The sequence below is a fragment of the Chiloscyllium plagiosum genome, chromosome 12 (genome assembly GCF_004010195.1).
Source record: "Chiloscyllium plagiosum isolate BGI_BamShark_2017 chromosome 12, ASM401019v2, whole genome shotgun sequence".
Classification (NCBI taxonomy): domain Eukaryota; kingdom Metazoa; phylum Chordata; class Chondrichthyes; order Orectolobiformes; family Hemiscylliidae; genus Chiloscyllium; species Chiloscyllium plagiosum.
Genome location: NC_057721.1, coordinates 48,339,249 through 48,363,573, shown reverse-complemented (window position 1 = coordinate 48,363,573; position 24,325 = coordinate 48,339,249). Strand labels below are relative to the sequence as shown.

The 24,325-nt window shown below is 37.9% G+C and overlaps 1 protein-coding gene across 1 annotated transcript in view; it reads right to left on the bottom strand.

The window, feature by feature from the left end:
- Positions 1-24,325, bottom strand: part of stxbp5l (syntaxin binding protein 5L) — a 546,595-nt gene that overhangs the window by 81,106 nt on the left and 441,164 nt on the right. The window contains exons 22-23 of the mRNA XM_043700990.1: positions 19,113-19,163; positions 10,939-11,028 (exon numbers count right to left, since the gene is read on the bottom strand). Of these exons, the coding sequence (XP_043556925.1) occupies positions 10,939-11,028; positions 19,113-19,163 (141 nt within the window). The remainder of the gene's footprint in view (positions 1-10,938; positions 11,029-19,112; positions 19,164-24,325) is intronic.

Genomic DNA, 24,325 nt, shown 5'->3' with positions numbered 1-24,325 from the left:
AATAAATGGTTGCTATTTACTAGCAAGATTCTCAGCCAGCTTTTTAAACTAGAAGGGGAAAATTGAGAGAAAAATTTCAATGTCAAAAACCACATTTTTTTTTATTCTTGCTGTATTTTCCCAAATTTCTCATCATTGCCTACAGCACTCAAATGCTGGAGAAATTCCATCGGATGTTCCAAATATGAATTCAAGCAATTTCTAAAGATTACACTCTATGGAAACTTCAACAGCATTCTCTGTGGAGGAGCAGTGAATCACTGACATTAACTTCTTGATTTCCTTTTCACAATGTCACTGTTAGTTTAACAGCTGTAGCGATGGCAATCCTGACAATTTTCCTCTTTTCTTCATAATTAATTTGCAATTTTTAAGTACCTAGCACAAATGTTTCATTTGATTTGTCCCCGAATTGTTATAATTTCCTAAAGATATTTGAATTGTCTTGATTTAATTTCAATATCACAGTTGTCTGTTCAACCGCCAACACTTTGGCAGAAACCCTGTGTATATGCAGAATTCCTTTAATAAATATTATTTCTGCTATTGGCATACTGATTGAGTGCACTGGAATTTATAAGTATTGGATGATTTGGTTTTTAAAGAATTGTGAAACAACTTCAAAAATTGAAACACTTAATATTAAATAAAGGATCACTGTAGCCCTAATATTTAGAGAGACGTGGAAGTTCTACAAAGTAGGATATTCAGACATCATAAAACATGTGGATGAGTCCATTTTTAAAATTTTTAATTAAACCCCCTAGCATTTTTCCACGTATTGTGGGGTATGGAGAGCAGTTGGAGAAGGATGCAGTGGAAAGAATATTGATTTCTATGGATATGAGTTCACTTTACAGTATATTTCTACAAATCACCTAATCATTAAGTTTTCCACTGTTACCAGGACCATGCGTAAAAACATAGTCATAGAGTCATAGAGATGTACAGCATGGAAACAGACCCTTCGGTCCAACCCGTCCATGTCGATTAGATATCCCAACCCAATCTAGTCCCACCTGCCGGCACCCGGCCCATATCACTCCAAACCCTTTCTATTCATGTACCCATCCAAATGCCTTTTAAAAGTTGCAACTGTACCAACCTCCACCACTTCCTCTGGCAGCTCATTCCATACCCGTACCACCCTCTGTGTGAAAAGGTTGCCCCTTAGGTCTCTTTTATATCTTTCTCCTCTCACCCTAAACCTATGCCCTCTAGTTCTGGACTCCCCCACCCCAGGGAAAAGACTTTGTCTATTTATCTTATCCATGCCCCTCAGAATTTTGTAAACCTCTATAAGGTCACGCCTCAGCCTCCGATGCACCAGGGAAAACAGCCCCAGCATGTTCAGCCTCTCCCCATAATTCAAATCCTCCAACCCTGGCAACATCCTTGTAAATCTTTTCTGAACCCTTTCAAGTTTCACAACATCTTTCCAATAGGAAGGAGACCAGAATTGCACACAATATTCTAACAGTGGCCTAGCCAATGTCTTGTACAGCCGCAACATGACCTCCCAACTCCTGTACTCAAAACTCTGACCAATAAAAGAAAGTATACCAAATGCCTTCTTCACTATCCTATCTACCTGCGACTCCACTTTAAAGGAGCTATGAACCTGCACTCCAAGGTCTCTGTTCAGCAACACTCCCTAGGACCTTACCATTAAGTGTATAAGTCCTGCTAAGATTTGCTTTCCCAAAATGCAGCACCTCGCATTTAACTGAATTAAAGTCCATCTGCTACTTCTCGGCCCATTGGTCCACCTGGTCAAGATCCTGTTATAATCTGAGGTAACCTTTATCGCTGTCCACGACACCTCCAATTTTGATGTCATCTGCAAACTTACTAACTGTACCTCTTATACTCACATCCAAATCATTTATGTAAATGACAAAAAGTAGAGGACCCAGCACTGATCATTAATTGAGTTATTTCATGTTTCTACAGATTTGTTACTGTGAAACTCCAGAGCTGGAATTATTTTTTACTATATAAGGATAATATAGAATATCTAGGTGAATATCTTTCACCTGTGAAAGTCATTTTCATATAAAGATTTTGTTATTTCTATGTTTTGAAAATATTTTCTCTTCTGCCATAAACTGGAACAATTGTCTTTGTCCTCATTTTGCATCTTGTGATCTTTCCCTTTCTCCTACTGTACTCTCCATGTTAATTTTGTTTGAGATGCACTTCCTGCCGTGCCACTCCTATTTCCATCAAAATGCTGATCAATTCTTTTCTATGTACTCTTGTTAGTTGATGTTGCTCATGTTCACCTTACCTGAGGTATTCCTCTTCACTGTTTCAAATCCATAGACATCACTTTTCTTTTTCAAAACTACTCCTATAACACCCCTTGTCATTCCAACACTACTCTCTCATCTCCAGTATCACATTTCTCTCTGAAATCCTTAAACATATTGCTACATATTCAAGTCTGTGGCCAACTTGCCTGTAATTCCAAATCCGATTTACTCAATCATGTTTCTACTCTTGTCACAATACTGGAGTACAGGAACTACAATTGTATAGAGCCTTGGTGGGACTTGTCAACTCAGCCACATTATGGAGATTTAGACAATCCTTGGATAAGCACATAGATGATGATGGGATAATGTAGGGGGACGAGTTGAGAATAGTTCACAGGTCGGCGCAACATTGAGGGCCGAAGGGCCTGTTCTGCGCTGTATTGTTCTATGTTCTATACCTGGGGAATTCTGTGCAGTTTTAGTCTCCTTATCTGAGGAAAGAGGTTTACAGGAATGAATTAGATATTGTTCTTCAGGCTAAGGGAATCAAAAGTCATGGGGAGAGAGTGGGAAAGGGGTTAAATGACCAGTCATGACCATATTGAAAGGCAGAGTAGGCTCAAAGGGTGAATGGCCTTCTCTTGCTCCTATTTGCTGTTTGCTGTTCAATCTGCCTGCAGGGTTTCACACAGTTGACCTACATTATTCTCCTGCAATGTCTATCTTTTGTTGTCCAACTGGGAAGGATTGTGTCTCACCTGTGTTCCACATTATTCTTACAACTAAATCAGAGAACTAATCAAATTTAGATCCCACCATCTCCTAAATTGGGATTTGAACTAATTCCCCCAGTGCATAGGAGTGTCTCTGCTCAAAAGCTTGCTTCCACTCAGGCTGGATATCAGCTCCATCAGTGACAGATTTAAAGGCTGAGTGGGAGGGTGGAAACAAGTAAAATCTAGTGGATGACCAAACTGCAGGTGAAATTGATTTCAAGTGGTGGCCTGCAGCATTTCCCTGTGCAACCTAGTGGAGGGAAGAGGTGTGTACCTCCTTAATAAGTCCAGTGGGTCCATCAAGAACCCATCCATGCTGTAACAACACCAGGTTTCCCTCCCTAGGACTCTCAAATCTCTATTCTGATGACTATGGTGGAACCTGCCAACTTAGCATATGATAAGATCCCAAATGTTAAATCTGAGTTAGAATGTGTCAGTATGTTACACAGGAATGCATAAGGACTGGAGAGTTTCTTGACATACCATTAAGTCTCCGACCCTGTAATGCAGGATAAGAAGATCTTCAGTTCCAGGAAGAGGGCCAAGACCAGACAAGTGGACTAGTGGCTTTTAAGAGGAATCCCTGAAGACTATAGGTGAGCAAGGCACTTGTCCATTTGAAGCTGGCAAGACTGGACTAGCCAGCCAGAAGAATAAGGATGCCTTCAATATGGTGTTAAGACATCAGATTATTAGATGCATGCATAAATGTTTGGTTACCTGATTGGACTGAGCTTCTCCTTAAAGTCTGACTAGTTGTTCAACACTACAAGTCATTCCCATATGTGAGCAAGGCCAACGCCCATACTAGAAACTATGATGAAGATGAAGAATACACAGAGAATGCACAGTTGTCTGCCTCTCCTTCATCACCCTCTTATGCTCATGCACATTTCAGAGATTCCATGTATCAAATCAAATTACATGTTGGTGATCATGTTATGAACACAGCCTAGTAGTGAGGAGGTTGTGTTAGTTGAGGTCCTTGACTGGGAAAGATGTTGGCAGTAAGATTCATGTTGAGCCCCAGGTAGATGATGAGTCTTTGGTCTCAGCCACAGTAAGTCTACTGAAGATACAGGCACAAGAATGAACAAATCTTGGAGGTTCCAGAAACAATGCAGAACTTTGCATGAATGGCAGAGGAGTTCAACAAGCCTCAACCTCTGTCATGATTCTGGCACATTAGTGCCTGTCTTCTATCACAGAGAGCTCAGCAACTACTGTGGAGAAGTACATATATGATGGTGAACATTTGTGAGGACTTCCATTCTGACATTCTGGCCATTGGCTCAGTAGACCAGTGGCAATGTAAAGGGGACTGAGGCAATAGGACCTCCCTCCAAATACCACCCCCTTGTCCACTCCCCCACCCCACCCCCTCCTCCCCATTCCCCAGGACACAGGAAAATGTCACTGTTCACCAAGCAAGAGGAACAGATCCAGCCAAATATATTGAAGCTTTCCTTACAGCCTCCAGTAGGAGAAGCCAAGGAGAGTGCCCCAGTTCCTGTGCAGCAGACGTCCAGTAGGCCAGGGCCCTCAAGGCCACTGGGTGTTAATGGACATTTACTAAAGGTATGGCAAGCAATGAACCATCACTCTTACCAGCCTGCCTTATGAACAGGTGATGTTAGCATTGCAGCAAAGCATAAGGAAAAAAATTAGGACCTTTTGAAGGCTGTAAGTCATGGCTAGTCTAACATCACTTTAATGCACAATGATGCAATGAGACATTGAGAAGTTATGTATTTGTGCATATATTTCACTTAACAATTGTTTCATGGCATTTGGGTATTGCTGGCTAGGCCAGCATTTATTGCCCATCCCTAGTTACCCACGAGAACATGTTGGTGAGCTGCTTTCTTGAACTGCTGCAATCTATTTGATGTAGGAACACCAATAATTTGTAAGGGAGGGAGTTCCAGGATTTTGACCCAATGACACTGAAGGAATAGTGATGTATTTCCAAGGTGGTGAGTACCTTGAAGGGAAAATTGCAGACGATGGTGTTCTCATGTGTCTGCTGCTGTTGTCCTTCTAGATGGTGGTGGCCATGGGTTTGGAAGATGCTGTTTGAGGAGTTTCATTGTAGTGGTGTATCTTGTAGATAGTATGTGTTGGAGCTGTTGTGCTAACGGTGGATGGAATGATTGTTTGTCGATTTGGTGCTAATCAGGCAGACTAATGTTCCATTAGTGGAGAAAACCACTAATGTTGTAACTGCAAGTAACAGCCTCAAATGTCTAGCTTTACCTGTTGCTCAAATTGTTTGGGACATCTTACCCTACCAGAGTAATTTTGGGTACAATGGACACTTTGGGCTTGTTCATGATTTTTCTGTGCTATATGGTAAGAAATGATTTGATAAGAATTGTTACTAAACTGCAAGATTCAGCTCCTTGACCCAGCTCTGCCATTCAGTAAAATCATAGCTTATCTGTTTGTTTTGTGTTTTTCATTCCATTCTAATCCCCATAATCTTTGATTCCCTAGTCTATCAAGAATCTATCTACTTCTCACCATAAAAAATAACAAAAAAAAATTACCTCTCCCATCTCCACCAGCTTCTGAGACAGAGACTCCCAACTTGTACGACCATTCATGAAAATATTCTTCCCATCTCTGCCAGGAAAGGGTAACCCCTAAATTTTAAATGGTGTCCCCTACTTCTGGATTGAGTCACAAAGGAAACATTCTTTTCAGGTTAACCTTATCAAGAGCATTGAAGGGCTTTCTTTCTTAAATTACACTACCTCTCACTCATTGAAATTCCAGTGAAAATAGTCCAGTCTATTTAACCTTTCCTTCTAAGACAACCTGCTCTTTCTAGGTATCAATATAGTAAACCTCCTCTGACTCACCTCCAATGCATTTTATCTTTTATTAACTAAGGAAACCAAAACTGCACACAGTAGTCAAGATATGGTCTCAGCAATATCCTGAATCACTAAAGGATGACATCCTGACATATAAAGTTCAATTCCTCTTGTAATAGAAAGGATAGTATTCCATTGGTTTAATTACTTGCAGACTAACTTTTTATGATTCACATATTTGAACATCTAGATCCCTCTGAATCTTGGAATTCTGCAGTCATTCTCTATTTTAAGTGATATACTTCTTTCATATTCTTTCTGGCAGGTGAACAATGCCACAATTTCCCATATTATTCTTCAACTGCCAGATTTTTGCCCATTCAAACTTACCAACTTGTAGAGACTTTTTATGGTCTCTACATAACATAATTTCCAACATATCTTTGTGTCATAATCAAATTTAGCTACCATGCCTTCATTCCTCTCATCTAGGCAATTGATAAAAATTGTAAAAAGTTGAAGCCCCAGCACAAAACATGTGGGATTCCATTCATGATATGCTGCCAACCAGCCAGCAATCTTTTATCCATGTTAATGTTACACTCTACACCAAGTGGTCTTATTTTGTACAATAACCTTTATGTTGCACCTTGTCAAATGCCTTCTATAAATCCAAGTTCAGTACATATATAGGGTTCCCTTTATTTACAATGCAAATCATTCCTTTAAAGAACATCAATAAATTAGTTAAACAGGATTTTGCTTTCACAGGACCATGCTGACTCTTCCTGATCACCTTGAGCTTCCTTAAATGCCTAGATATAACACACTTGATGACTGATTCTACATATCTTCCCACGACAAGCTAACTGGCCTAAAATTTCTTGTTTTCTAACTCCCTGTCTTCTTGAACAGAGGAAATTTACTACTTACCAGTCTCATGGAACCTTTCCAACATCAAGAACATTTTCAAAAATTAACTCCAGTACATCTATTATCTCATTAACCACCTCATAAAAACCCTAAGATAAAGTCTATTGAGATCTAAGGATTTGTCAGCCTGTAGGTCCATCAGTTTACTAAATACCACTTTCCCAGTGATTAAGTTCACCATGTTTTCCTCTCACCCCCTGATTTAGTGCCATTACTGCAAGATTTTGTATCTTCTGTATTGGGAATTTTTTTTATATTTCCAGTTAGCTACCTCTTATACTTCTAGTTCTTCCTGCTTAATCTTTAAGCAATTTTCTACAATTCTTTGTATTCTGTCCAATTATTTGACCTTCCACTCATTTTCCACAATTATTTGCCCTTTCTTTAGATTTCATTTCTTCAATTACGTTTGGTAACCATGGATGGTGAGGCCTCCACCGAGAATTTTTCTTCATAGTAGGAATATATGTCAGAGCAAAAGATAGGACTGAAGTGTTGACACCCACCTTCAGACAGTAGCACGGACTGAATGATTAATCTTGGCCTCCTATAGGAAGTCCAAGCATCTAGATGCCACTTCTATTCAACCAATTTGATTCACTCCACAAGATATTGTTATGAAGGTGTAGAAGCATACTGCACCTTTAAGAGAGTGAAGGACTTGGCAAGCACACTGAGTGCTGGAGACTTTACAATGTAACATTTGGTTTAGAACAAATAGCACTGTCTGAGTTGCAATGAGACAAAAAATAAATTCAAATTTGGCCAATCAGTTTAAATTATATGCCAAAAATACCAAATTCCACTCAAGTTTGAATTGAGTATATTGACAATCTTATAAGCCAAAGACACAATCCAATGCTTTAGGGGTATAAGACCAGAGAACATTGAACAATTGAGAGGAGAACAGCCAAGCTACCAGCATGTAAAGGCTGCCTGCAAAATTGCTGTCTTAAAGGTACCTTTATTGATCAGTAACCTGTGAGGCAGAATTCCCAAGAAGAAGAAAAGAAGACAGGAATACAGAGAAGAACCAAAAGATGCCTGGTTTTGAGGTAAGAATGTTTGTTTTGTAAATCTTAATTGAGAGTTTTATCAGACTAGTATTATAGAAGGGAAAGTAAAAGATAGGTTAGAGAAAGGAGTTGTAAATAGTTATTAGTTAATTATTCTCTATTATTCTTTAAGAAATAAAACTGTTACTTTAGTTCTTGGCCTATCGAATTTTCACAGATTACTGCACGGGATAAGTCTTCTCTGTGTTGCTGGTTTTAAATTAGCAGAGGGGTTTACCCTGTGTCATAACTGTTTGGGAAACTAGGGGTATGATTTTTGCTCGGGGCACGAGAGGTCCCGGGTTCAAATCCTGGATGAGCCCCCAAACTGTTACGACATGGGGTAAACCCCGAATTTAAAACCAGCAACACAGAAAAGATGTATCCTGTGCAGTAATCTATGAAAATTCGATAGGCCAAGAGCTAGTTAAAGTAAAAGTAATAACTTTATTTCTTAAAGTATAACAGAGAATAATTAACAAACATCTATTTCCAACTCCTTCCTCCAACCTATCTTTTACTTTCCTGTCTATAAAAGGAATCTGATAAAACTTCCAATTAAGATTTACAAAACAAACCTTCTTATCTCAAATCCAGGCAGCTTTTGGTTCTTCTCTGTATTCCTGTCTTCTCTTCTTCTTCTTGGGGATTCTGTTTCACAGATTACTGATCAATAAAGGTACCTTAAGACAGATATTTTTCAGGCAGTCTTTACATGCTGGTAGTTTGGCAGTTCTTCTCTCAACTGTTCAATTTCCCTGGTCTTATACCCCCGCCCACACAAAGCATCGGATTGTGTCATTGGCTCATAAGATTGTCAATATACTCAATTCAAACTTGATTGGAATTTGGTATTTTTGGGGTATAATTTAAACTGATTGGCCAAATTTGAATTTGCTTTTTTGTCTCATAGCATCTCAGCTAGTGCTATCTGTTCTGAACCAAATGTTACATTGTAAAGTTTCCAGCACTCAGTGTGCTTGCCAAATCCTTCACTCTCTTAAAGGTACAGTACACTTCTACACCTTCATAACAATATCAAGAATTAGCTGATGACAGTGGATTCTATAAAGGCTATGGGTCATGACAACATTGCAGCCATGAAGACGTGTGGTCTAGAACTTGATCCGTTCCTAGCCATGTTGTTCTAATACAACTACAACATTGCCATTACCTAATTAATGTGGTATATTGCCCAGGTATGTTCTATGCACAAATGCAATGAAAACCAACCAAGCTGATTACCACCCATAATCTTTATTAGCCAGGTGATGGAATGAGTTGTGTACATTGCTATTCCTCGGTTTATTCTCTCTGCCCCTTCCTGTCATTCTCTTTCCTTTGTTTCCTATTGTACTATCTTTTGCTCTCCAGCCTTGAATCCACTTGAAGTACTACATCAACACAAGCTTGGTCTCTCACCATGATCTTTAGTTTTAGTGCTGCTCAGAGAATACACAAATATCTGGGGGTGGCGCGTGGCTCAACTTGTCGATCTTTGTTCAGAGATAAAATTTTTGATCCTGAATCAAAAAGTTAAGGGCTCAAACCCCATGTCAGAGACTTAAGCACATGACTTAGGCTGAAATGCCAAAGTAGTCCTAACAGAGTACATATCTGGCTTTTGGGTAAGATGCATTTAGGTTTGGGCCTTACTAAATACTACCAGTGGTCTGGTGCTGAACAGATACCTCACAGAAAGGGTAGAAAAGTTCCCATGTTAAGCTGGTTCTTTGGGTGTGGTCTTGAATGGGCTGGTAATGAGCTAGGCTTTCCTGCTGTGAACCCAACAGGAGTTGTCCTGCTCCTCAGACTAAAACAACATTTTGAATTGTCTTCATTTGTTTATGAGTAGTGTGGAGCAGTCTTTTTTTGGGATCACTAGCTTGGCAGCTTAATGGTCTGTATAAAAAAAAAATGCATTCCTGAAATTTGTAATAAGATCCGAGAAACCAACTCAGAGCTATTGTTTGCATATTTAAGCAGTTTGTTTCAGTCGAGTGGGTTCCTATCCAGCTAAGGTCCACCTGACAGCTATAAGTTGTGTCTATCAACAGGCAGCTAAGCAACACACTTAGGTTTCTACAGCTGAACAACTGTTTTCATGCAGGAAATGGGTAAAGTGCAGGTGATAACTACATACTTTGTAATTTCAGTGAAGGGTATTAATTATGAACCATTATATGATTCCTGAGATGCTACATTTTCTTTAGCAAAACACCTTTTCTAACAATAGGTAGAATTTCATATAGGTGAGTTGACTTATTCGAGTTCTTACATCAAGATCAACAATGCAAGAGTGAAAGTTTTTGACAATTCATAAGCTTTCCCATTTTTGCAACATTGGAGTGCCTAAATATTGCACTCACTGGAGAATCAACTATGGCAACTCAAATTTTTGTAATATTGTGTGTATAAGTGCACCCCTGAAATTGCTTATGGTTTTCATGGATAATTGTAGTGAATGCTAATCATTTCATCATAATTTCCACAAGACATTCCAGGCCATAGTTTACTATTATCAGAAAAAATGTTCTAAAAAACTAAGAATACACATGTGATATATGCTCAAAACAGTTACCATTGAAAATTGAATAAATTTGAACCAAAAAAGATGAGTGATCTGGCTTTACCTTTGTTTCAAGTTCAAGTTAAAATCGGACTAATAAAATTAGTTCAAAATACATAATTTTGTAATAGGTTGACATTTTACATTCATTTCTGATTTTACTTTAAATAGTTCAGATATAACTAGATTTTTAGATGCTAAAGATATAAAAGCATATGAGAATAGTGCATAAAAAAGGCATCTGTGGTGAAAGGTCAACTATGATATTGTTGAATGGCCAAACAGACTTTGGGGATACTGAATGGCCTCCTCCTGCTCTGATTTCTTATGTTGCTAATTGTTTGTGTAAGATGAACTATTATCATTTTGCAGCAGACTTGCACAGTATAACCCATCCTAAAAATTACAGATTAACTGATTTCTGTTTCAGACCTTAGTGCATTGCATAACTATAACAATTCCCAGTTTGTTCATTTTTTTTGATTTAATTGAAAAATATTATAAAATCAATGCCTCATGACATACCTTCATAAATGGTTCTAGTCCTCTCAAAAGCTTTCATTGAGTTTCTTGAAATAGTTGCTTTTCCTTCTATACAGGAACTTTTCACAGATCCTAGAGAGCAAGATGGTAACTGATTCCTGAATTAAAACTATAATTTTTTGACTGAATTTGTTTTACTATAACATTTATGGAGTATTGAAGATAAAATATTTCCTCAGAGTCTTTTTGGTAAGCAGTAAATGCTGTTTTTCATTCCTAGTAGTTTCCCCGATTTGATTTTCTTCTCAATGGATATCTCACACTAGCAATGAATTATATTTCATCCATCCCTTGCTAAAGTCAGATGATGCGAAATGATGCGGTTTTCCATAACTACCACAATTTCACTTTGCAAAAATACCTTTTAATGGTTACTCAATGAGCAAGACATTTCAGGTTTTCCCTTTCCCATTCAAAATGGAACATGCTTCTCTCTGTCTACTGGGCTTCCTGAGAATTGGTGACACTGTCAGTGGCAGATGGACTCAAGATTTTAGAGTGTTTTGATTTAGAATGGTTAATTTTTATTATTGAGTAGCCTACCAAGCTCTTATAATTATTATTAAATAAGATAACAGACAAAAATTAACATCTACAATAATAACACATTGCTCAGTTGGATGGTGATATCTTATTACACACACAGCTTAAATCATTAAAGCTTTATAGTATTTGTGTTTCATTGTTCTGCACAAACCATACAACCATATTAATTAATGTTTAAACATGATGAAGCATGACATGAATGTCATGAAGCCTACTCTTTTTTTAACATGGATAAACATGCATCCCTGCTCAGGCTGTCTGTGTTTGTGCTGAGAAATTAATGGAGTTGGAACACCCTTCCTCACTCCTTTGCCTCAACTCTTGTTGGCTCACATTCTACAAGCCCCAGTCCTCCTTGGCAGAATGAAGGACATCTTGGGTTGATGAAGTAGAGGGAGAAGAGTGCGAGTTTAGAATGGGAAGGTTGGGGTTGACAGTGGTCCTGTGAATAAGCGGTGAAATGAATGGAGTGCAGAATGAAAGTGGTCTGGAAGGCATAGAGTGTCTCTTTGAATTGGGACAATTGGACATGACTGTTAATATTCAAAAATTGACCTCAATTCATAAATAATTATAATAGGCATACTATGCAAACACATTGTGCAGTCAAAACTATATGAATCATTAACCTAAGCTATATTTCACCTAAAATTAAATCTGTTATTAAGATGTCTCTGAATATCAGGACCAATTGAATATGATTCTTAAATGTTTCTAATAGCACAACATTGCAGTAAACCTGTCCTTGGAAAACGTCAGACTTGTTGACAGCAAATAAAGTCAAGTCTAAGTTCCAATGATATGTAAATAAAAATTGCAGCAAATGCAATAACCAAACTATAAATGCAAAAATAAAATTGCATGGCATGTTATCAGGCTCACTTTCAATTAACACAAATTGAGGGACCAAGAGTTTTTGGTTAAGCCACTTTTGGAATATTGCATGCAATTCTGGTCTCCTTTGTATCGGAAGGATGCTGTGAAACTTGAAAGGGTTCAGAAAAGATTTACAAGGATGTTGCGAGGGTTGGAGGATTTGAGCTGTAGGGGGAGGCTGAATAGGCTGGGGCTGTTTTCCCTGGAGCATCGGAGGCTGAGGGATGACCTTATAGAGGTTTATAAAATTATGAGGGGCATGTATAGGATAAATAGACAATGTCTTTTCCCTGGGGTGGGGGAGTCTAGAAATAGAGGGCATAGATTCAGGGTGAGAGGGAAAATATATAAAAGGGACCTAAGGGGTAACGTATTCAGAGTTGTGCGAGTATGGAATGAACTGCAAGTGGAAGGCTGGTACAATTACAGCATTTAAAAGGCATCTGGATGGGTAAATAAATAGGAAGGGTTTAGAGGGATATGGGCCAAGTGCTCGTAAATGGGACTAGATTAGGTTAGATCTGGTCAGCATGAACGAGTTTGTCAAAGGGTCTGTTTCTGTGCTGTACATCTCTATGACTCTAAGAGTTAGTTTCTACAATTTTGCTGAGAAGAATTCTGACTGAATTATGCAACCAATGAACTAGTTCCTATGAGTATCTTGCATTGTATTCGGACACCACAAGCATTTTTATCATACAATATATTATTTTTCCTGCAAAATTTTAAATCGTAGCATAAAACACAATTAACTAAACTGTTCACAACTCCAGTGTCATATTTGACCATGATGATCTTACAACTATATATGGTAGTCTGATTACTAGTTTGTTTATTTCCATCTCAATAACTTGCAGAAAGCAGACTGTGGTATTAAAAGCGCCTTCTTCAGGAAGGCAGCTGGTGACTGGTGCACAGGTTCATGTTGGGATCATATCTATTCATGTTATATATTAATGATCTGGAGAAAAGAACTAGGGGCATTGTTGCAAAGTTTGCAGATGACACAAAGATAGGTGGAACGATAGGTAGTGTTGAGGAAGCGGGGAAGCTGCAGAAGGACTTGGACATTCTCGGAGAGTGGGCAAAGAAATTACATATGGAATACAATGTGGGAAAGTGTGCGATTATGCATTTTGGGAGGAAGAATATAGGCATAAACTACTTTTTAAATGGGGAAAGGCTTCAGAAATCTGAAGCATAAGGGGATTTAGGTGTCCTAGTTCATAATTCTCTGAAGGTTTCCATACAGGTTCAGTTGGCAGTTAGGAAGGCAAATGCAATGTTAGCATTCATTTCAAAAGGGCCAGAATACAAGAACAGAGATGTACTTCTGAGGCTATACAAGACTCTGGTCACACTGCAGTTGGGATATAGTGAGCAGTTTTGGGACCTATATCTAAGCAAGGATATGTAGGTAGTGGAAGGAATTCAGAGAAAGTTTACAAGAATGCTCCCGAGAACCAAGAGCTTGTCATATGAGGAATTTAAAAGGTTGAGGGTGAATCTGATTGAAACTTCCAGATGATGGTGAGGCCTGGGTAGAGTGGATGTGGAGAAGATGTTTCCACGTATTGGAGAGACTGGGGCCCAAGGATACAGCCTCAGAATGAAGGAAGACCTTTAGAACTGAGATGAGGAGGAATTTCTTCAGTCAGAGGGTAGTGAATCTGTGGAACTTATTGTCATAGCAGGCTGTGAAGGCCAAGTCATCGAGTGTATTTAAGACAGAGAGAGGTTCTTGATTGGTAAGGGGATCAAGGGTGATGGGAAGGAGCAAGAGAATGGCCATGATTGACTGGTGGTGTAGACTCTATGGGCCAAATGACCCAATTCTGCTTATATTTCTTATGATCTTATGGTCTAATAATTGGCTCCAATATCATCCTTTGCTAATTAGGTCTCTGAATTAGATGAATCTGCTTCTGAAGCCTCAACCAAACCTCTGTTACCTCAAGACTTAATTATTCCAAAGCTTCCATCCTCCATAAACTAAAATTATCCAAAATTTTACCACCTATGTCCTAGCTCACACCAAGTCCCACTCCTCCAACAAACAAAAAACAAAACTTCTGAAGAAACACAGCAGGTCTGATAGCACCTGTGAGAGAAAACAAAGTTAATATTTTGAATCCTGTTGTCCTTTGCAGAACACTTATCCATTATTCCTGTGCTTACTGGTCTCCTTTGCTCAAATACGAACCAACACTTTGAATTTACGATTGTAATCCTGGTTTTCAAATCTCTTCATGGCATAATCCCGTCTTAACTGCTATAACCACTCACCAGCCCCTAAACCCTCCAAAAACATCTGCATGCCTTCAATTCTTGACCATCTACTCCACCATTGGAAGCCATGCCTTCAGTTGCCAAGACCCTAAACTCTGGAATATATGTGTCCTGTTTCCCTTCAAGAGGTTAAATCTAGTACTTCGACCAAGCATTTCGTTGGCTGTCCTACTATCTTCTTATGTTATCTGGTGTCAAATTGTCCTATGAAGTGTTTTGGAATGTTTTACCATATTAAGCGTGTATATAAATAGTTGATGTTTCTGGAAAATTGAAATGTGTTTCAAAATTTCAATTTCCCTCTACAGGGTTGTATATAGGCAAACTTAAATATTAGTAAATCAATGTCCTACTGCACTTCTATTGTATTTATTTTGTTTGCGACACTAAATCATTTGGATTTTACGCAAAGTAAATAAATAGCAGGATTTGATCAATAAAAACAAAAATGCAAAAGTCATCGGAGGGGAATTCATTTATTTTCTCATCTTACTTTGTAATTATTAGTGATTGTGTTTTTCACTTGTACATGTCAATTTGTATTGTCATCAATGGGTCTCTCAACCTTTTATAGTGTTTAGATTAGCATGACTGTAATGGCTGAATATGGAATACATAAGTTGCTACATGTACTGATAACCAGGCAACACAACATTCATTAGCAAATATTTACAACAACAATGTTCTAAACATTATCTACTAGCATTTTACTGTGTAGTAGCAGCCTGTGTAAAGAGATGCCAACTAATGGCAATTCCAACTGAGTAATGTATTACTGGATGTATGGTATATTGAGCTTTAACTCATGGCAAGTCTGACATGAAGCTTGTGTTGTTTGAAATTTGGTGATGCAATAATTTCCACTGTGGTTGGGTCTTTTTCACAGCAAGCAGGATTTTCTGCCCAAAATATGCTAAAAGCTGAAATTAACAGCAAAGCTGAAAATGCCTTGTTAACAGTTTAATTATTTCTAATTGATATAAACTTGCAAAGGATTTTTTTAAAATGTGGTTTTAATGAGAATAAATATTAGAATAAGACAGAAGGCTATCCTAGTACTACTAACTAGGCCACAGATATAGTTTGACTACCACATTATAGGAAGAATATGACTGCACTAGGAAAGAGAAAATAGAGAACACTTAATTTTGTTGCCAGGAGTGGAGAACTTTGGCTATGAGGAAAGATGAATAGATTGAGATTGTTTTTTTTTGGAACAGGTAAGACTGACTTGAGACGTATGAAATTGAGTCATGTAGGTAGAGTGAATTAGGAAGGACTTACTCCACTTGGCAGAGGTTGATAACTAGGGTGTATAGATTCAAAGAAATTAGTGGAACGATTGGCAGGGATGGGGAGAGGGTGTATGTTGAAGAGAATATTTTTCAAATTGAGGATAGTGGTAATCTGGAGTTCAGTACTTCAAAGTGTGTTTGGGACAGAAACCCTCATTCCATTTAAAGGTACTTAGATAATCACTTGAAGTGCCAGAAACTTTAATGATTGACGAAGTGCTGGAAATTGCAATTAAATGGGCCAACTCTTTCTCAGCTGAAGCTAATATATTGGCCTAAATCATCACCTTCTGGGTTTCAATGATTTAAAAGTGTAAACTAAATAATAATTCTTGTTTCTCATTTTCATAATGGTCTATGCCATTTCACCTGCATAAATAGGTAACTGACTCTCTGGTGTGTGTTTTATCATCAGCAGCTGATCAGATGCACCATGGTAATCCACGATATGATTTTCTGTCCTTTTGTTTGGGACTGCAAATATCCTCACCTGATAGTTCCCTCCTCGTCTAAGATTGGGTGTTCAGGGAGGAGAAAATGATGACTGCAGATGCTGGAGAGTCGGAGTTGATAAAGCGTGGTGCTGGAAAAATCACAGCAGGTCAGGCAGCATCCAAGGCGATGTACTGCCCGAAACGTCAACTCTCTTGCTCCTTGGATGCTGCCTGACCGGCTGTGCTTTTTCCAGCTCCATGCAAGATTAGGTGTTTACCATGTGAGGGATATCAGGTACACAAATCTGTATTGTATTCCTCATAATGTGCAATGTGTGTAACAGTTTGCATACAACTACACACAACTGCATCAATGAATTATAAGTGTGGCTAGGTACCTCTTTGAAAATTGTTGGATGTGAAGTCAGAAAGTTGACATATTATGAAATAGGAAGTGAAGTCAATTTGAGCATTTCATTTGCACAGGCTAGAAACCAGAGTTAGTTTATAATTCTATAGACTAGAACTCAGTTGTCCAATCTTATTACACAGGGCAGGGTGAGGAAGGGGTGAACATTTTGATTTTTCTCTTCCTTGGGAGGTGGAGAGTAAATTTCAGAAATACATGTATTGAGAAAGACGACAGTAAATATAAACTTCAAAAAAATCAAACGAAATAAATTCATCATTTTAATTTCCCACACTCTTTTCCGTTGGTCCCTTTAACACCCTTCCCCCTCTCTCTTACCTCCTCAATCTGTATGTTTTACTCTGTCACTTTAACTTCAAGAAATAGTTGATGGGACGGTTCCCAGTAACACTGTTATCCTACCCGCAAGATTTTGGGTTGAAATGAAAGTCGCCAATTTTTTTTTCCTTTCAAAGAAACTTAAAGTATAATTTGGTAAAAGATGATTTTTTTTTAAAAGGTAAGTTTTTCTGTGCAGAAATTCCCATTCTGTTATGTGCAGAGTTCAAATTGAGTGTGCCTCTGAAAGTCCGATTGGGGTAATCGGAGTGTCCTTACTGAATAACCAAAAGGAAAAACTACAAGGCTGACCAAATCGGGCCAGCACAAACCTGATCAATGCCAAAAGTATTTGGGAAGGATAAGTTAGTAAGAGCAACCTGGGGATCCATCATTTCCCTTCTCTCAGCCTGATTTGTAGTTCCTTTCTGCCATCTAACTTTCTTTGCCACTCATCTCCTTCCCTCCTCTTCATAGGGAACTATCTGAGTGAGCTACAAATTCATCAACCAGTAAAGCAGACATCAGGCTGTTTGAAATACTCTGGCAGTCCATTTGTAAGACTAGAAGGAAACCTTGTAATGCTGGCCAATGTTAAACCAAAGAAAGTCAAAGATAGAAGACTGACAGAAAGAGACAAACAGACACACATGGTCCATTCCCCTAAGCTACATGTTTCTATTGATTGTAATTAAGGCACATTATTACTGGAATAAGAGCCTCTTACAATCTTTATTTATGTTTTTAAATCACCTTCTTAAAGAAAGGAAAATATTAAAATCATGAAAATTATGCTCAATAGAAACTGAACCCTTCCATCCATCCCACGCCTGACAAGAAGAGGGAATGTGTCTTGTTAAAATCCAGACAATAAGTTACTCACCTCATTCATACAATGTTCTTGCCTTTAGATTTCAAAGGTTTTCTTGAGATGTAGGTGTAGATTCCTGTTCCTCCAACCACTTAACTGACTGTTGGTGATCATTTCCACTCACCTGAACCCCAGTGTAAATCTTAGGTTACTGAAATTATGAATTTAAATGAGGGCCAAGAGTAAAAGTAGTTCAGGTTTCATTGGCATGTAACTGCAAGACTGGTGTCCCTCCCACCCCCCTCCAAACCCACACTTGCCCTACACTGATTGGTAGTTATCCAGGGCTTCTTAAAAAAAGAGCATACAATCAATCACAATAAATCAGATCCTTATAAAGGGAATTTTTTTCTAACCTGAAATAAAGGAAAATGAGAAACCAGAATTGTGAATATTATTAAGCATGTTGGATTGATTTTCCTGTTAGTGCTGAATGGAAAACAGCAGACCTGAAATGTGCTCTGCCTGCTCAGACATGAATGCTTGAAAAGCTTACAATGTCCCATGGTATAGTTTATTCCACCACCTAAATAAAAATACAGTTGGAGTTTGACCCAGACAAGTAATTTCTGGAAAACAAATCAATAAGAAATTCTGTTAAGCAGCATCCTATTTGCTCCCAAGAGAAATAGCCTGCACTGCTGAGGGAAATATTTTCCTTTCCCTGTGAATTTTGACTATATTAAAACATATACTTTAAAACAAAGTTGAATGGATGGAATACATTATTTTACAAATTTTAAATTTGTTTGTTATAAATTTGGGTCTAAGGTGGCAAAATAAGTGACTTTTTAAATAAATGACATAAAACACAAAATTCAAGTAGATTAAAAAATAAAGAGGGAAAGAAACAAAAATAGTTAGAGATGAGCAAAGTATTAGCTGACCGTAAACAAAGTTGGCATGGAGCTCTAAGAAGATATTTTTGTTTATACTTATGAAATTAAACATATTTCAGTGTAATCTAGGCCCTTTATGGAGCCCAAATAACCAGCAACTTTGTTTGGTTCAGTTTGGCTCACCTCAATTTGGTGGATTTGCTCATCCCTAACTTAAATAACCTGAATAAACAAACTGTCAGCTTTCGCCTACCGTACCGAGATCAGTCTTAAGATCTGTCGGCAGACTTAACTTTCTTGGTCCTTTTACTGAAACAACAGAAAGAAAAACAAAAGGTAACATTAATACTAGAAAACAAAATTTGCAAGAAAGCGTGGAAAAAAATTATACAAAGATTGTAATGTGTGATAAAAGGGAAGCTGCACTGGACAACTGAGATCTCCAATACCTCATACATTTGCTGTTTTGCCCTTCAGCAACACTTAGAAGCCAAATTATAAGGATTGATCTTTTTCACATGTTCAATCTATGGTTACTGTTTTATTTTTGTTATATTAGAAAAGCAACCCTTTTTCATTAAGAAAAATACACAATAAAGAACAGAAGCATTCAAATGACAGCTTCACAAAAGTAGAGCTATTTGATGTTATGAAACTGAGGGAGACGAAGAACACAGTTCAATTCTGGTGGCCTTCAGATATTAAAAAAAACAGAATTTGAGAAATGCATCATTGGACACCCTAAAGTACGCATATTGAAGGTCTTTATTAGGCATTGGCATGACAAGTTATAAAATTTTGTATTTGGTGACTTTGAAACTCTGTGCCACAAAAGGCAATGGAGATCGGTCACTGAGTATTTTTAAGGTGGAGGTAGATAGATTCTTGATCGGAAAAGGAAAGTTTACCAGGGGAAGATGGGATTGTGGAATTTGGAACACAAACCAATCAGCCATAACCTTTTTGCATGGCGTTGAAGTCTTGGAGGGCCAAATGGTCTACTTTTGCTCCTATTTCACGTCTTCGTATGCATGTATGAGTGAACCATGTTCTAATAACAAAATATGATATTGAGCACTATCATTTCCTCAAACAAATGCAAGCACTGTGCAATAAATGGATCGTAATAGATCCTCTTGTGATAAAGTCACAATTTTGAGAGTCATCAGTATGAAATCATATTGTAAAATTAATGTGAAATCCTTCAACATTAAAATATGTTCCATATTCATGTAAATACATTTACAAACAAAAGATAATTTAGTTGTTTTCTTCAATAGAATGATTTGCAAAAGAGAGAGGAGTTGCAAACATGCCTCAGAAGCAATGCATCTTGATGAAGGGCTCCTGCCTGAAACATTGATTTTCCTGCTCCTCAGATGCTGCCTGACCTGCTGTGCATTTCCAACACCACTCTAATCTTGACTCTAATCTCCAGCATCTGCAGTCCTCACTTTTGCCATCAGAAGCAATATGTTGAGAGACATACTGACACTTATGTATGATATTAAAGGTGCTGTCTACCATCTACAAGACACAAGTATGAACCGGGATGAATACTCTCCACTTGCCTGGATGAATACAGCACCAACAACACTTAGGAAGCTTTGCACCATCCAGGACAAAGCAATCCATTTAAATGGCACTGCATCTACTACCTTCTATGTATACTACTTCATCACCAATGCACAGTGGCAATAATGTGTACTATCTACAAGGTGCACTGCAGCAACTCACCTATGCTCCTCAGACAGCACTTTGAAACATACAAACCATACCAACTAAAAGGCCAAGGGCAACTGATGCATGGAAACACAATAACTTGCAAATCCCCTTCAAGCCACACAACATCCTGACTTGGAACTGTATTGCTGCTCCTTTACTGTAGCTGGGTCAAAATCCTAAAGCATTGAGAATACCAACATCCTTTGGACTGTAATTATTCAAGAGGTCAGCTTACCACCACCTACTCCAGGGCAATTAGAGTTGGACAATAAAAGCATGGCACTCAACATCCCATGAATGAACAGCTAAAAACAAACTCCTCAACACAATATACTGGTTGAATCAAATATTTCTATTGCACACTTCAGTATGAACACAACATTAAACAGGAAGATCAATGGTAAGGTGTAAAAAAAATCATTACCATTAAAACAAATCTATAAACTGGAGGTTTAATAATGGATTTTTACTGTTCATTTTCTTTATCTCTCTTCACTTGTTTCAATTGTTTAATAATCACATTTAGCTGGTGGAGCAGGGAGTGAGGAGAACATTTTTTTTCTCAATTTCAATGGCAATGCCACTGGCATCTCAGTTGTGCATCTCATAGGAATGAAAATGTATGATGTAGACTTTTCAGTCAGCAACAAAGCAATGACATTCATCACTGATCATGAAAAAAAGTTGCTCACAAAGATCTGAAGATCTCTGTGGCAATGAACTTCCCCTTCCCAAAGGCAGTTTAAAATTGTCACTAAATCAAAAAGATCTCTTTTCCTATGATGTTAGCAAGCAGTTAAACAGCCAATTACTTTGAAGTATTCACAATATGTAAAACAGGAAGTTAAAAGCACTTAATCCTTCACTTTGATATTCAATTAAATGATTAAGATTGGTTTAATACGGAAGCTAAACTAAAAGTAAAGTGTTTTAAAAGTATAATTTATATTTTGAAATTTGCAATATTTAATCAATTTGGAGAAATTTGAAATGAAATTGGCATCTTAAGGCCAGTGAGTACTTTGAGAAGCAATTATGAATTCAGTTCTTAAAACCCAAGTTCCATCTCATTCAATAAATTGTAACTTGAGAATTTTGACAGTGAGACTAGCAATATAAGAGTAGAAGTTCTTTTCAACTGATTTAGATTGGGGGACAAAAAACAAATAATATTTGAAAATGTACATATTGACTGTACTGGTCCTCAATTTTGAAGTTTCAAGATGAGTCAAGACGAAAATGTCTCATTTGTCAGTTTTATGGTGGTTTTTCTTTTGGCATCTTCTGGTAGGGCATAAAATGACCGACAGTAATCACACGATTTCTGTGTTACAGTAAACATGTTGTCTGTTTCAAAAGAGTAATGGCACTAAATATTGACAGTTTCATCTTGATTACCACTTTAAAATTTAAGTCAACATTGGGGGAGAAATGTATGCACACACAAGTACAAGTGACTTGGAGTTTCAGTGGAAAATCCCACAGAAACTAAAAGACAACACTTGTCTTTGTTTTATGTTTTATTGTTCTGCATGTCTCTTTTGCTTCCTTTCTTTTTCTCTCCATAATTCTTTTTGTCTTTTTTTTATTTGTTGCTTTTGGGTAGGAAATTATAGGTGGTGAGAAAGGAAATAGAGCTGCTGAGCAGAAACAGGCCACATTTTCTCTGGACTTATCTGACGTTCAAAACGTATAAGCATTGTCCTCATAAGCATTGCTGTCCTTCTTTCTTCGGGATCAATATTGACTTTCTTCAGATTTGAAGGTGAGGTGACAAGATAGTTCAACGTTGAATCTATATATCCAGCTGCAGGTGAGACAGGTGATGTTTAAATAGGTGGGTGGCTGGGGTGCCTGGGTTTTTGCAAACTCCTACTTTTTGCCTTTGACCTCCATTGGGGTCTGTCAGAGACACTCTCATATAGCACTATTGCAAGGCTCAGACTAAACAGCTTGCAAAAACTGCCAACTATTTAGCATGACAGCTTCTATTTACATAGTACCTTTAAAATCATAGAATATCCCAAAGTATTTCATATGAACATTATAAAACACAATACAACAGAGTCACATAAGGAGTTATTGGGTCAGATAACTAAAGGTTGGATCTAAGAAGTAGATTTTCTCAGAAAGCCAAAGACACATTGGCCTTTATTGGAAGGAGATTGAAGTACTGTACAAGGATAGAAATGTCTTTCTACCACTTAATGGGACTTTAGTACAATAACATCTGGAATATTGTGTGGAGTTTTGGTCTCCATATTTAAGATATACTTGCATAGGAGGTTTGTTAAACTGGTCCTTGAGATTAAGGGATTATCCCATGATGAGGCTGAATAAGCTAGTCCTGTATTCTCTGGTATTTAGAAGAATAAGAGGGTATTTCATTGAAACATAAAAGATTATGAAGAAGCTTGAAAAGATAGAGATTCCTTGAAAATTAGGAATCCTACAGAACCATTTTTCATCGGAACCATTGATGATTGCTGAAACATTTAGATTCCAAAATCAGAGTCTTTTATTTTCCTGTTCATAGGAAATAGAACCATTCTGACTCAAGATTGGGATACAGACAGACTCTAATCTCACTCCTCTAATGCACTGTCTGAGCTGAGATGTCACCATTTTTTATAAAACATTAAATTATCTTGAGAATGTGATAACTTGAAATTGGTTCTGGGATTTACATATTAATGAACCAAAACCTGCAACCCATTCTAAAAGATAAAAGACTTAACAGCAATCTAGGTTTGTTCAATATATCGAATCAACTGCATGCATGACACTGCGATCTTTTGCTACAAATTCTGTGTCTTATGATCCTGCTCTACATCTACCTCCAAAAGCTAGTACTTCCAAATAAAGCTGTCCAATTTACATGGGAACCCTGATGGGCTCTCCAAGTTACTTCTACCAAAAGGACAGTTCTTATTTAGACATTTTCTATTTCAAACAAGTAGAGGACACTTTGGTTATAGCAGGACAAGTTAATAACTACCGTAGAAATTACCTACTACTATCAAAAGTGATGGATATGGTGCTTTGTGGTAAGATCGGAAGCTAAAACTATCCATACATGAAGAATGTATCCCATGGGGAATGAGGGTCATCATTCCAACATAGCTAAAACATTGTATGTTAATTCAACTACATGAGGGTCACTGTGGCATTGTCAGAATGAAGGGTTCAACTTTGAAATTGAGAAGGCAGGAATATCTGCAGCTTGTAAAAGAGTTGTCAATCCATCTATTTTAACATCATTACACCTATGGGAATGGACATAAAGAGGTATGAAGGCTGAGTTGATTCGGCTGTCTGTCTCTGTGTCATTATACTAGTTAAGAGTGAATCAATTCCAGAAGTAGAAAAGGCATGAGAGAAGATTTCATAGAACAGGCAAAATTGGACAGAGTGACGGAAGCAAAATAATTGTCTTTTTGGTAATGGCACTAATATGAAGTCAGAAGCTCTTCAGGGTCAAACATGATACTGAGTTGCAAACAAACTGGCTTAATCTTGGACTACTGCCAATCCTGGAACACAGTCAGCAGCTAAGGAAAGGAAGTTTGGTCAGGAACTAGAAACAATGGCTTCAACCATTCTTGATATTTAGTTGGGGGAAATTTCTGCCTGCCGATCTCCGTCCCCGCCCCCAAGCCTAACCCCGCCCCCACTCCCAGCTCCAGCCCCACACCAGGTCCTAGCTCCCAGCCCTGCTGTGTTTTCACCATCCCTCCAGAACTACC